The following is a 14737-nucleotide window of genomic DNA, read 5'->3' on the forward strand; positions in this document are numbered from 1 at the left end:
TTGTCAGGTACTGCAAGGATGACTGCTGGTGAGAAGGCCTTGAGAATGGTGATTGGTAAGGAGAATGAGCATGATGGCTGGTCAGGGGTCTATGAGGCTGAAGGTTGTAGGTGTGATGGCTGGTCAGAAGGCTGTGAATGTGATGACTGGACAGAAGGTTGTGAGGGCAATGGCTTGTCAGGAAACTGACCATGATGGCTGGTCTGGGGTATGTGGGGGTAATAGTTGGTCATAAGACTGTGAAGGTGATGGCTTATCAGGAGACTGAGCTTGGTGGCTGGTCAGAGGTCTGTGAGGGTGATGGCTGGTCAGAAATCTGTTAAAGTGATGGAGGTTCAGTGGGCTTTGAGGGTGAGATATAGTCAAGAATGTGTGAAGGTGAAAGCTAATCAGGGGTCTCTGAAGTGAGGGTAAGAGCTGGCCAGGGGGCTATAAGGAAGATGGATAGTCAGGGTCTGTGATGGTGAAAGCTTTTCTGGAGGCTGTGGTTAAGAGCTGCTAAGGGGGGGCTAAAGGGTGAGAGCTAGTCAGGACGGTGTGAGCGTGATGGCCAGTCAAGGGTCTATCAGGATGAAGGTTGATGAGAGGTCTGTGAGAGCTATTCAGGAGGCTGGTCAAAAGTCTATCAGGATGAGGGCTGATCAGAGGACTATGATTGCTGTTGAGGAGGCTTTGAGTGTAAGGGTAGGTGAGGGGTTGTGAGGGTCATCCTCACAACCCCTCACCTCCCCTTACACTCAAAGCCTCCTCAACAGCCCTCATAGACCTCTGGACAGTGGGCTATTGAGGGTGATGGTTGGTCAGGACTGGTCCAAATTAAGGAATGGACAAATGTTGGTTAGCGTAAGAAAATGGGTCAGGAACTGTGAAAAAGGGGACTAGGCACCAAGGATCAGTCATAGACAGTGATTAAATAATGATTTTGGTTGGGGGGCCATTGGCCCCCTTACAGGTGTAATGCAAAAAAAAAAAAAAAAACTGGAGGGGGGCCAGTCAAGCCTGTAAGGGGCCCTGGGGACCATCCGGCCCCTTACAGGTGTAATGCAAAAAATGGGAGGGGGGACAGCCGGGCCCCTGGGGACCATCAGGCCCCTTACAGGTGTAATGCAAAAAGAAATGGGAGGGGAGCCAGCCGGGCCTGTAAGGGGCCCTGGGGACCATCAGGCCCTTACAGGTGTAATGCAAAAAATAAGAGGGGGCCAGCTGGGCCACTGGGGACCATCAGGCCCCTTACACGTGTAATGAAAAAAAAAAAAACGGGAGGGGAGCCAGCCAGGCCTGTAAGGGGCCCTGGGGACCATCAGGCTCTTACAGGTGTAATGCAAAAAATAAGAGGGGGGCCAGCCGGGCTCCTGGGGACTATCAGGCCCTTTACAGGTGTAATGCCGGTTCCCCCCTGATGGCGGCCCTGGTTGGCTGACTGTATAATTTCCAGTGGTGGACTTATGAGCTTGGCCAATCTCAAAAGTCACCAATGAAGTGACAAGCTACAGTATGTACACTTTCACACGATGTTAAATACTTAAAGGATCTGGGTGCAACACAGACATGTTTATATACTGTATTTGATACTTGATTAATGTACCCTGACTATACATGACTATACTTTTTAATATGTATTTGTTTATTTATTTATGTATTTATGTATTTAACATATATGTGATGTATCAAGCAGATATCTCTATCCAAATGGGTTGAGCTGCAAACACAATGTATCATCTGTCCCCAAACCAAATCCAAACATGATGATTCAAGTGACTCAGGTATGTCAAGTGTACACTGAAAATATTTTTCTGGTAAAGAGCATGACCAGGAAGTATAACCTGTTGTGACTGAAGAGTTACTAAACTAAAACTTGCAGCTAGGCTTCAATTCTAAGTTATTTTAGTTTTTTTAGAGAATATTAAAAGGAATGTTTTTTGTTTTTTTTTGGGTGCTGCACATCAAGAGATATGCGAGGGGTACATTATTCCTTATTACAACACTAAAGCTGGCCAAAAAACTAGAATTCAAATAAAAAAAATCGTTGTTTTTGGAATGTTTGTTTAATTTTCTAATGGTAAGTGAGGGCAAATAAATCGATATTTGCTTTTGATCCTAGTGAAGAGAAAATTGAGAAAATGTTTCCATCCTAATTCTTTCAAACAAAATTCTAACTGTGAATGTTATTTTCATTGGGCGAAAAATCATACATGTTGTAATATGCATGTTCTAGGCACAAAAGAAACTTGTTTAACCACTTGCCTACTGTGCACATACACCCCCTTCCTGCCCAGACTAAATTTTAGCTTCCGGCACTGCGTCACTTTAACTTACAATTGCGCGGTCGTACGACATGGCTCCCAAACAAAATTAACGTATTTTTTCCCCCACAAATAGAGCTTTCTTTTGGTGGTATTTGAACGCCTGTGCGGTTTTTAGTTTTTGCGCTATAAACAAAAAAAGAGCGACAATTTTGAAAAAAAAACACAATATATTTTACTTTTTGCTATAATAAATATCCCATTAAAAAAAAAAAAAAAAAATGTTATCTCCGTTTAGGCCGATACGTATTCTTCTACGAATTTTTGGTAAAAAAAAATAAAAAATAAATAAAACGCAATAACTGTATAGTGACTGGTTTGTTATATTGCCTACAAAATAGGGAGACATAATTATGATTTATTTTTTATTTTTACTAGAAATGGCGGCGATCTGCGATTTTTTTTTTTTTCGGGACTGCGACATTATAGCGGACACATCGGACACTTTTGACACATTTTTGGGACCATTCATATTTATACAGTGAACAGTGCTATAAATATGCATTGATTACTGTATAAATGTGACTGGCAGGGGAAAGGTTAACCACTAGGGGGCCGGGAAGGGGTTAAATGTGTAGCCTAGTCAGTGTTCTAACTGTGGGGGGAGGGGGGTGACTGGGGGAGGTGACCGATCTGTGTCCCTATGTATAGGGACACAGATCGGTCTCCTCTCTCCCTGACAGGACGTGGAGCTCTGTGTTTACAACCAGAGCTCCACGTCCCTGCTCAGTTACTGGGCGGCCGCCAGGCACGCGCGCTGTGTTCCCAGTAACGCGACGGGAGCGCACGCGCCCCCTAGCAGCTTCTAATGACAGGACGTCATATGACGTCCTGTCAGAACAACAGGAGATTCCGCCCGCCATCATTTGACGGCGTGCGGTTGTAAGGAGGTTAATATGGCTGGGATTCCATTCAAGTTGCAGATCTGAATGGCATTTTTGGTATTTCAAACATGGCAAGTGCTCTGATAAATACATTTTTTGAATTTCCATATGAACGTTCAATTGAAGTTCTACTGGTGTATTGAGCACCCCTATTTTAGTAAGAGCATCATAGGAACTTACACACAAAACAGAGACAAGTACAGGTTTTCAATTATATTTTCATAAAGCTATAGTTTACCTGTGCGGCAATCTACATCGCGGGAAGCATGCCGCCCTAAAAAAGTTCAGGAGCTAATTTTGGGCAACATGCTTCCCGTGATGCGGGTTGCCGCTGAAGTGTGAATGCAGTCTGAATCTGGAGTTTTGCTTTAAGTAAGCACTTTAAAGCTGGATTCACACTAGAACACGCAGCGGCTTACAGCAGGAGACCGGTGCGTCTCCGTTCACTGCTTCAGGTCCGATTTCAGCCCGAATTTTGGGCTGAATTTGGACCTGAAATGGACCAAAAGACGCACAGGGCTCCTGTGCAATTCGCACTGGAGCCGCTGCGGAGATGTGTGAACCGGATCTATAGAGAGTCGGTCACGTTCTCCTGGTATGCAAATTGGATGCAAGATTTCCGATTCGCATAGGTGTGAACCCAGCCTTAGGCCTTATACACACAGTCGGACCAAACCGATGAGAATGGTCCGACGGACTGTTTTCATCGGTTCACCGCTGAAGTGGTCTGATGTGTGTACACACCATCGTTCCAAAAACCGATCGGGTCAGAACGCGGTGACGTCAAACACACGACGTGCTGAATAAAACGAAGTTCAATGCTTCCAAGCATGCGTCGACTTGATTCTGAGCATGCACGGGTTTTGAACCAATGCTTTCTGTACTAACCATCGGTTTGGACCGATCGGGCAGTGGTCCATCGGTTCGGTTGTGAAGCATGTTTTAAAATTTTGGACCGAAGGAAAACAGACCGATGGGCTATACACACAGTCGGTTTGGACCGATTCTCATCGGTTTTGTCCGACCGTGTGTACGGGGCCTAAAAGATATGTTAAACCTAAAACTGCACACGTTTCAAAGTCTTTAATTAGCACAAACAGTCCACGTGTCATTACAGACAGGAAAGTTCCTTATGGAGTGTCCAGACACAGGGTTCCATTCTCAATCTTACAGGGGCTTCATTCTTCAGTCGATGGGATGGGCCGGACGGAGGGAGTTTAGGAGTGCAGTAGAAGGGGCCAGCTGTCTTCACTTAATCATTTCCTGAAGGGTTGGTTAACTCTATAATGTCTCTTAAGGAAAGTAATTTTCTAATACACTCACATACATATTTATTATATCTTTTATCGATCAAGAAATAAAACAAATAAGCGATATAATGAAAGAAAGGCAACATTTGAGTAGCTCAGGAGAAAAGTAATCATAACACAAAAATATTCATTTTAGTGACTTCCATCACACATGTAAAACTTATATAGGAAGATTTGTTTCATCTCTGTGTATCATCTGAGGCTGTTCACTTCACTGGGTAGATATGAGGGTTTACATCCACTTTAAGTGTGAAATAGTCAGGAAATCAAACTCCCTGGTGGAAATATTGATTTTAAATATATTACATATTACATTCACCTGGCTAAAAAAAATTAAAAACCTTTTTCTTTTTAGTTGCATTATATACGTATGTGAAACTGCTCATTCCCTTTTAACTTTATACAGAGTTCTTTCCTACACATTAAATTCAGCAAGCCACCTGAAATGTAAAAGCTTTCTGTGCTGTTCATGCAGGAACAATGGGAATTGTATTCAGACATGGATTCCACCTTCGAACAGTGCAAAATCTGCACGGACAATGAAAAGAATATGCGGATAGAGCCTTGTGGCCACTTACTGTGTGACAAGTGTCTAACGTCCTGGCAGGTAAAGCAACCACAGTCTCATGTGCTTGGGGTCATCTTGGGGATGCTAAAATGAAGGAATGGGTTTTGCAATATTTTTACTGGCCTGAGGTGGTAGCAGAGGATCAAGGCCTTCTGTGAGTCTGTTCCAACCTGTCAAATAGCCAGACTGACACCCCATATAAAGAGTCTGCTGATAATGATTCAGACTATAAGGCCCCGTACACACGACCGAGAAACTCGACAGGCAAAACACATTGTTTTGCTCGTCGAGTTCCTTGTTCGGCTGTCAGAAAACTCGTCGAGCCAAATTTTCCCATTGCCCAACGAGGAAATAGAGAACATGCTCTCTATTTGGCTCGACGAGTTTCCCGGCGGGTTTCTCGGCGAAAAATGTACACACGACCGGTTTTCTCGGCAGAATACGTCTCCCATCGAGTTTCTTGCTGGATTCTGCTGAGATAACCGGTCGTGTGTACGGGGCCTAAAAGGCATCATATGATTCTGTAGCCTCTGGGGATATCAATATATTTTAGAAGTTCTTGACTATGCCACTCAATACTTGGAGGCAGTTCCTTTAAAACATACCTCATCAAAGGTTCTTCACCAGGGTTGTTTCAAATGTTGATTGAGAACAGGGCTCCCCCCTGAAATTCTGACTTATCAAGGGACCCCAATTATGTTCAAGGGTAAGAAAGAACTCAACCCTAAAGAGGATGCCCAATAATGTGATTGATAGATGGTGATAACGGGGCTTGTTTACATAGAGTTCTCACTCCTTGACTTTGTTTTTTTGGGTGACACCCTCATGGATTACTGAATGTGGTTAAAGTACCATAGAAACAAGAGATAATGCCCTATCAGAGCATTGGCATAATTTGTGTGTTATGCAAGCAACTCAAAGCCGATTGTGCAACCAATCCTCCAGGGTCAGACCGTTTGCACCAATACAAGAACTTTGATCAACAGGTTAAAACTGTTAGGAGCACGTTTACACCAAAATGGCAGGCACATTATGAGTTGAAAAGGTAGGAAGTGTTAACTATAAGGTTTACCATCCCACGAAGAGAAAGCCCTACCAAACCTATTATGTTAATCTGATCAAACCATGGAAGCAAAAGCTTTGACAGTGGGCAGGACAGTTCAGGAGCATCTCGACACACAGCAAAGAATCTTGCCCACTCACAAACAGTTCTTGGAATTTTTGCAGAAAAATCTGGAATTTTTTCACGTTTCCCAACCAATGTAACTGAGCATGATATTTTTATAGACTCTACTATGTGTGTCAACATCAAGCCTTAACAAATTCCATAAGCCAACCAGGAAATCTTAGCAGTAGAGATTAAAAATGTTAGATCTTGGGATCATTGAGTGGATGGTTAAGTCCTATAGTGCCAGTCCCCAAGCTAAATGGAATCTAGTTAAAGCGGATGTTCCCTGGAAAAAAAATATTAAAAGCCAGCAGCTACAAATACTGCAGCTGCTGACTTTTAATATTAGGACACTTACCTGTCCTGGAGTCCAGCGATCGCTCGTCACCCTGCTGCTCCCCCTCCATTCACGGTGAGGGAAACAGGAAGTGAAGCACTCTGGCTTCACTGCCCGGTTCCCTACGGCGCATGCGCGAGACGCGCTGCGCCCGCCGATTGGCTCCCAATGTGTGCTGGGAGCCGAATGTTCCCAGCACACAACGGGTGGGGCGACGGGATGTGATGAAATGCCCGTCTTTTGCCCGTGAATGCCGGGCCGGAAGTGGGTGCAAATACCTGTCTTTAGACAGGTATCTGCACCCCTCTCCCCCCTGAAAGGTGTCAAATGTGACACCGGAGGGGGGGAGGGTTCCGATCAGTGGGACTTCACTTTAGGGTGGAGAACCGCTTTAATTTCTTTATATTCAACTTTTTCAATTCTGTAAATATTTTAGAGTATATTCAATGCCCTGGGTGGACAAATTAATTTAAAAGGTTGGGTCTGGCTGGATAGGTCACCACTCCTAATTTAACAAAGACTCTCTGACAAATTGCACTCTCCAAAGAGGCTAACGAAAAACTGTCCTGAGATCCCTATAAGGCCTCGTACACACGATCAGTCCATCCGATGAGAACGGTCCGAAGGACTGCTGTCATTGGTTAACCGATGAAGCTGACTGATGGTCCGTCACGCCTACACACCATCGGTTAATTAACCAATCGGGTCAGAACGCGGTGACGTAAAACACAACGACGTGCTGAAAAAAACGAAGTTCAATGCTTCCAAGCATGCGTCGACTTGATTCAGAGCATGCACATGTTTTTAAGCGGTGCTTTTGCATACGAACGATCGGTTTTGACTTATCGGTTAGGCGTTCATCAGTTCAATTTTAAAGCAAGTTCCTATTTTTTTAACCGAAGGTTAACTAACCGATGGGGCCCACACACGATCGGTTTGGACCGATGAAAACGCTCCATCAGACCATTCTCATCGGATGGACCGATCGTGTGTACGCGGCCTAAGTCTTTTTAGCCAAGACTGGTAAAGCCTATTAAAAAAAAACGTTTAAATGGTTCTGGTTCCCCAATAAAAGGCAGGTTTCATGACAAACCCTTGGAAAATTATAAGTGGACTGGAAGAAACCCACTGTTTGGGGCACGTGGTAGGCAGATACACCAACGGACCTCAGCTAAAATAGGTGAAAACCATCCAAAAATGGATCTTTCCCCTCACAAAAAAACCCACTCCTCCTTTGGGAGGAAGGTGTATTGCTCAGAGAGGTTTATTACGATCTTTAGTAGCTTAACCACCACTTTGGCAGTTCTCACATATGGAAAAACCCTAGTATCCCGAGACAGAAGCAGCAGTCTGCCAGTTGAAGCATGCTTTTCCCCAGGAACCAAGTAGTGATAGCTCTGGAAGTTCAGAAAGAGTTTGTGGCGCAAACAGATGCTTTGAAAGTAGGCCTGGGTGTGGTCTTGTGTCAGCTAGCTGGGGAAACTTTTGCAAGACACTCTTTCTACAAAAGAACAAAGTGGGCATTGAGGGGGTTCGGATATTAGTTATTAGGCATGCCCTTCAAGTTCAAGTAAGAAAATGCCCCCTTTAACTAAATGCCACGAAATAAGGATACAAACTCAAGGATCACCAAGTGGTTTCTTACCCTCCAGGATTTAAAATTACAGTGATGCATAGTAGGGCTGCAACTAACGATTATTTTCATAATCGATTAGTTGGCTGATGTACTGTATTGTTTCGATTAATCTGATAATAGCCTTAAAAAAAATTTTGCATTTTCAATTTTTTTGGGCCAATTTGTTGGGCAGATTACAAAACACAAATTGCCGCAAAAAACACATTACATGCTTTTCTGCAGCTTCTCCATTGAAGTATATTGAACCAAAGAAAAACTAAAAGGCACCGTTTTGTGTTAAAAAGTCCTTACCCTTTCCAAATACGCAGCAGCTGAAAAAAAAATCATGGATGTGAACGTGTCCCATAGGAAAACATGTAAATGAACTGTAGTGTGTTTCTGCAAAAAGCACCAAAAAACAGAGGTGTGACCCGGCCTGAGATGTTTAGTAACATAATGGGGGTTAAAAAAACAAAAATAAGTACAAAAAGAGCAAATAATTGCTACTGTAAGGGGTTCATTTTTTTTTTACTGTGGGACAGTGAAAGTAATATGTACAGTAGCGATTTGCTTTTTTGTACTATAAAGGGCTAATTTTAGTTTTTTAACCCCATTATGTTACTGGCCAATTAATCGATTATGAAAATTGTAATCGAATAATTTCATAATCGATTAGTTGTCGATTAATCGATTAGTTGTTTTCGGCCCTAATGCATAGACCTGGGAGAGATGCAATTTTGAAGTGATGAAAAACCCTTCAATGCTGGCCCTGAGAAACTCACAAACAGCCTTGTGTGCTGCTTAACCCCTAATGTAGACCAAAATGTATACCGTAAGTTTTCTGTCTGCTGCAATACTCCAAAAGTCAGACAAACTATCTCTCTTCATCTAGGGGTGAGCAATACTCTAGGTACTAGGAGAGGGGGGACATTAATACTAGAAGTTGTGTTGTTCACCGTGCCAACTTTTTCTCATGGGCAAGGTGTCCTGTGCCATTTAGGACCCTGGCAAAGCTTCTGAAATGTTATTTTTCACCATTCCCTAACTGTATTTTATTCTCTGCAGAAAAGTGAAAGCACATGTCCATTCTGCCGCTGTCAAATCACAGGTAAAGAGAAGGTCCACATTGCGTCACGACCAAAGTCAGAAGAGGTGGGTAACAACCAGTGTTAATTTTGGCAGTGAATTTCAATTTAGTTTTAGTCTTATGCCGCGTACATACGGTCGTTTTTCGGCATGAAAAAAAATGACATCTTTAAAAGCGTCATTTAAAATGATCGTGTGTGGGCTTCACATTGTTTTTCGGCTTCTGAAAAACGACAATTTTTTTTTTCGAACATGCTGCATTTTTTAATGTCGTTTTTTAAAATTTTGTTTTTTGGGTTGTAAAAAATGATCGTGTGTGGGCTAAAACGACGCTTTAAACCCGCGCATGTCCAGAAGCGAGTTACAAGATGGGAGCGCACGTTCAGGTAAAACTACCATTCATAATGGAGTAAGCACATTCATCACGCTGTAACAGACAAAAAAGCGCAAATCGTTTTTTACTAACAAGGAATCAGCTAAAAGCAGCCCAAAGGCAAATAGAACTTCCCCTTCAGAGTGCCATCGTACGTGTTGTACGTCACCGCGCTTTGTTCATCATTAAAAACGATGTTGCCCACACACCATCGTTTTTAAAAAATGATGAAGTTGGAAAAACTTCGTTTTTTGGACATGTTGAAAAATTACGTTTTTTTTTTTCATGCCGAAAAACGTCCGTGTGTACGCGGCATTAGGCTTTTGACTAAAATGGCATTTTAATTTTAGGCTGGGTTTACACCTATGCAAATTGGATGCAGGTTTTCTAATTAACATGGCAGGAGAATGTGACCAGCTCTCTCTGGAGCTGGTTTACATATCTCCGGGGCGACTGCAGAGCGCACTGCACAGAAACTGTGCGTCGTTGGCTCTGTTTCAGGGCCAAATTCAGCACAGATTCAGCCCTGAATTCCTGTGCGATCTGCAGCAGGTTCTAGTGCAGGGGCAGACTGACCATTCGGGCAGTCGGGCACTGCCCGAGGACCCCGTGGTGGGAGGGCCCGGGCCAGCTCAGTCCGCCCCTGGAGGTGCCCGCAGCTTAATAGGCAGTAAAAAAAATCTGGAAAACGATATCCCCGAGGAAGCAGTAAACCCCTTTAAATCCCGGTTGATGCGGCTATATGAGAGCTGGCCAGGGTGGATCATCAATCAGAGGCGAGCCGTCATCCATTCAGGGATGGTTTTAGTAACAGGCGCTCCGGCCACCTCTCCCCCTGGGGAATTCAGCCGAGGGGCGGGGCCATTCCTCACTGCCGCGGGGCACAGCTGGTAAAGGAGCTGGAGGCTGCAGGGTGCACGCAGAGGCTGAGCAGAGTTATGTTGGAATTTCCCAACGGCACCCACACTGACCTACCTTGGGTGCAACAGCAGGTCAGTGTAATACAAATACAGCAGCAGTTAGTGTATGTGTTGTAATAAGAAAAATGCTGCTTAGTGTTCCTTCTTGCCCTGTGCTGTGCCTATTTACCAAGTGGCAGGTGCTATTCACTAGTCTAGTACACACTGACATCTGGTACATTGAATGCCACTCAGTACATTCAGTGTATACATATCAGTGTTGTATATAGGGAATAGCACTTAGCCCTGGTTCATATTGGAGCAATTTGCCATGCGATTTGAAATTGCATGGTAAATCAGCAGCAATTGCACTACCCGAGTTAGTGCGATGCCACATTTGTGGTGCCGCACTCATTCCCAAAAGTAGTTTCTGTACAACTTTTGGCAATTTATGGGTGTGATTTCCATAGACATCTGTGCAGCAACCTGCAGAGACGTCTCTGAAATTGCTGTCAAACTTGTACTAACATGCGGGTATGAAATTGTGCGAGTTTAGCACACTTTCATTCCCGCTGTCACTTGCCTGTAAAAGTGGCAGAGATACGACGGCCCACATTAGGACTTACGACGGCGTACATGGCGCTGCGCCGTCGTAAGTCCTTTGTGAATCTGGGCCTGAGTGCTTTTCCATAACACTGTCATCTGTACACTAAGAATGCCCCTTACATTGGTGATCAGTGGGAAGAATGCCCCTTACATTGGTGATCAGTGGGAAGAATGCCCCTTACATTGGTGATCAGTGGGAAGAATGTTCCTTACATTGGTGATCAGTGGGAAGAATGCTCCTTACATTGGTGATCAGTGGGAAGAATCCCCCTTACATTGGTGATCAGTGGGAAGAATCCCCCTTACATTGGTGATCAGTGAGAAGAATGCCCCTTACATTGGTGATCAGTGGGAAGAATGTTCCTTACATTGGTGATCAGTGGGAAGAATGTCCCTTACATTGGTGATCAGTGGGAAGAATGTCCCTTACATTGGTGATCAGTGGGAAAAATGTCCCTTACATTGGTGATCAGTGGGAAGAATGTCCCTTACATTGGTGATCAGTGGGAAGAATGTCCCTTACATTGGTGATCAGTGAGAAGAATGTCCCTTACATTGGTGATCAGCGAGAAGAATGTTCCTTACATTGGTGATCAGTGGGGAAAACAGGGGGCCCCAGGATCTCCTATTGCCCAGGGGCCCCATAAGTTGTCAGTCCGCCCCTGTTCCAGTGTGAACCGAGTCTTAGTCCCATTTTAGTCGTATTTAGTCAACAAAATCTCTAGTACATTTTAGTCAACTAAAAATAATTGTAGTCGTCTAAAATCGAATGGGTGTAGTTAAATTGTAATGCAATATTTAAGCATTTCTATACAATTTCCAAACTCATTATATACTGCTCGAGTGAAAAATCTAATATGTTATTATTTATGGTATTAAAGCGGGAGTTCACCCATTTTTTAACATTAGATTGATGCTCATTTTGTCTAGGGGAATCGGCTAGTTTTTTAAAAACGAAGCAGTACTTACCGTTTTAGAGAGCGATCTTCTCCGCCGCTTCCGGGTATGGTCTTAGGGACTGGGCGTTCCTATTTGATTGACAGTCTTCCGAAAGGCTTCCGACGGTCGCGTCTATCGCGTCACGAGTAGCCGAAAGAAGCCGAACGTCGGTGCGGCTCTATACGGCGTCTGCGCAACGACGTTCGGCTATTTTCGGAAAATCGTGACGCGATAGATGCGACCGTCGGAAGCCTGTCAATCAAGAAGGAACGCCCAGTCCCGCAGCCCATACCCGGAAGCGGCGGAGAAGATGTATCTCTAAAACGGTAAGTACGGCTTCGATTTAAAAAAAACTACCCGATTCCCCTAGACAAAATGAGCATGAATCTAATCTTAAAAATTGTCATTTCCGGGTGAACCTCCACTTTAAGGTTTGAACATGCACTACAGACCAGTGTTTACTTTTACTTCAAATTGCCACTTTAGTTTTAGTTGTATGACTAATTGAATTTTTAAAATATTTTAGATTTTAAAATCTCAATTGTTTTAGTTTTAGTCGTATTTTAGTTGACTAAATTAACAGGAGTGGGAAAGTGAAAGAAAACAAGAGATAGATAAACTTTTATGTGGTTTCTATTGGTAGTTGGTATACACAGCAACATAAAAGAGAAAGCAGCCTACTTCTGCTTTTGTCCTGGTAAAGATTGCAACCGTACCCAAGCTAAAAGAGGTCTTAATGAGCAATCCTTACAATTTTAACACATATTTTCTTTCATTTTTTGCATTTTCTTATTTTTTCATCCAGTAGTTAGAGCAGGTTTTGGGTGGCTTTGAACCAGTGTTGGGCTGTTTTTAAAAAAATTCTCCTGAAAAACCTGCTTGCGAATATTCTGTACCATACACTGTATGCTATGACAGATCTGATTTTCTTCATGCCACACTATTTTCCTTTCAGCATCAAACACAGACCTCAAGCCCCCAGACCCTTCCGAAGCCACCACCTCATGAAGTGAGTAGTGATCACTGTGACTCGCGTCCGTTGTTCGGCTGTCTCTCTTTGTCCTGTCTCTGCAGTGCTGTGTCCTGTTGTCTGACCACGTAAAAGACTGTCCTTCCTTATGTGTTCATTCACTGGTGACTCCGTAGAAGACTGTCCTTCCTTATGTGTTCATTCACTGGTGACTCCATGTATGGCATTATAACGTGACATTGTCTTGTGTTAGGAGTGTGCTGCCTCTGCTGACTTGGCCAGCACATTATCTGAAACCTTCATCGATGAAGAAGAAGTGGACTGGATTAGAAACCGACCACTCCCTCCACCCCCTGTACCTCCATCCTTCCGCCATTCTACTTTTGCTTCTCCAAATCCATCAGCACCTCCTTTGCCACCTCTTCCCCCTTTACTTCAAATGTCTCGGAGACTTCGTGCACAAGATGTTATCAATGGAAGCCATAATTAACCCAATCATGGACGGTGTGAAGCTACACCATATGTTTTCTATCAGAATATGTTTGAAAAACAGGAGTGTTCCTGTTGAATCAATCCCCAAAGAGACAATGTCGATATGACGCCAAACAGCAAAGCTATAGTTATGAATTATGAAGCCATTGCATATTTTTCCTACACTTAAAGAGGTTTTCAATGATACTAGCTGTAAGGGGTTATGATAGAAGATATAGGGCCCACATTCTAAACAAGATTTACTCATATCTAATACAATCAAATATATATATATATATATATATATATATACACACACACAGGGTGGGCCATTTATATGGATACACCAAAAACAAAAGTTGGATTCAAAATGGCCGACTTCAAAATGGCCGCCATGGTCACCACCCATCTTGAAAAGTTTCCCCCCTTACATATACTAATGTGCCACAAACAGGAAGTTAATATCACCAACCATTCCCATTTTATTAAGGTGGATCCATATAAATGGCCCACCCTGTATATCAAATATATATCACACTTTAGTTCACTTGTGTATTCTTTAAAACCATTAGTCTCACTATAATGCCTCGTACACACAACCGGTTTTCCTGACAGGAAAACTGCCATGAGAGCTTTTGGCCGGGAATCTCGGCCGTGTGTATGCTCCATCCATAGGTGTGCGCAGCCCATTGTATTAGGGTGTGCACCCCAAAGCTCAAACACATATTTGTGTGTATGTGTATATATACTGACGGTGTCATTAGAGCAGTGGACGGTGTCAGTAGGGTAGAAATTGGTTTCGGTAGGGTAGTGGATGGTGTCAGTAGTTTTTATTTTTATTTTATTTTGTATTTTCTTTTTACAATTTTATTTGTTTTAATTTTGTTTTGTTTTTTTATTTATTTATTGTTTTAAATAGGGGGAATGTGTGGCACATGGGGCGATTAGGGTGTGCCCAGGCACACCTGGCACACCCTGTGCGCACGCCTATGGCTCCATCTCAATTTTCCTGACAGGAAAACCACCGTGAATCCCGGCGGGCAAAATGAGAACATGTTTTCTTTTTTCCTACCGGGATTCCCGGCGGTTTTTAAGCCAGCAGTTTTTCTATGGGGGAAGCCAGCGGTGGAGCATACACACGGCCTGGTTTCCCAACCAAAGCGCTCATGGCAGTTTTCCTGCCAGGAAAACCGACCGTGTGTAGGGGG

General features: G+C 43.5%; 1 protein-coding gene across 2 annotated transcripts in view; it reads left to right on the plus strand.

Moving 5' to 3' along the window:
• The window catches only part of CBLC (Cbl proto-oncogene C), a 61293-nt gene extending 47608 nt beyond the window's left edge, over window positions 1-13685 (plus strand). For both annotated transcript variants that reach the window (XM_040327452.1, XM_040327451.1), the window contains 5 exons: window positions 1676-1763; window positions 4973-5104; window positions 9251-9337; window positions 13044-13097; window positions 13312-13685. In XM_040327452.1, the coding sequence (XP_040183386.1) occupies window positions 1676-1763; window positions 4973-5104; window positions 9251-9337; window positions 13044-13097; window positions 13312-13548 (598 nt within the window). In that variant the 3' untranslated portion in view covers window positions 13549-13685. The remainder of the gene's footprint in view (window positions 1-1675; window positions 1764-4972; window positions 5105-9250; window positions 9338-13043; window positions 13098-13311) is intronic.
• The last annotated feature ends 1052 nt before the right edge of the window (window positions 13686-14737 follow it).

This window comes from Rana temporaria, chromosome 10 (genome assembly GCF_905171775.1).
Source record: "Rana temporaria chromosome 10, aRanTem1.1, whole genome shotgun sequence".
Lineage (NCBI taxonomy): Eukaryota > Metazoa > Chordata > Amphibia > Anura > Ranidae > Rana > Rana temporaria.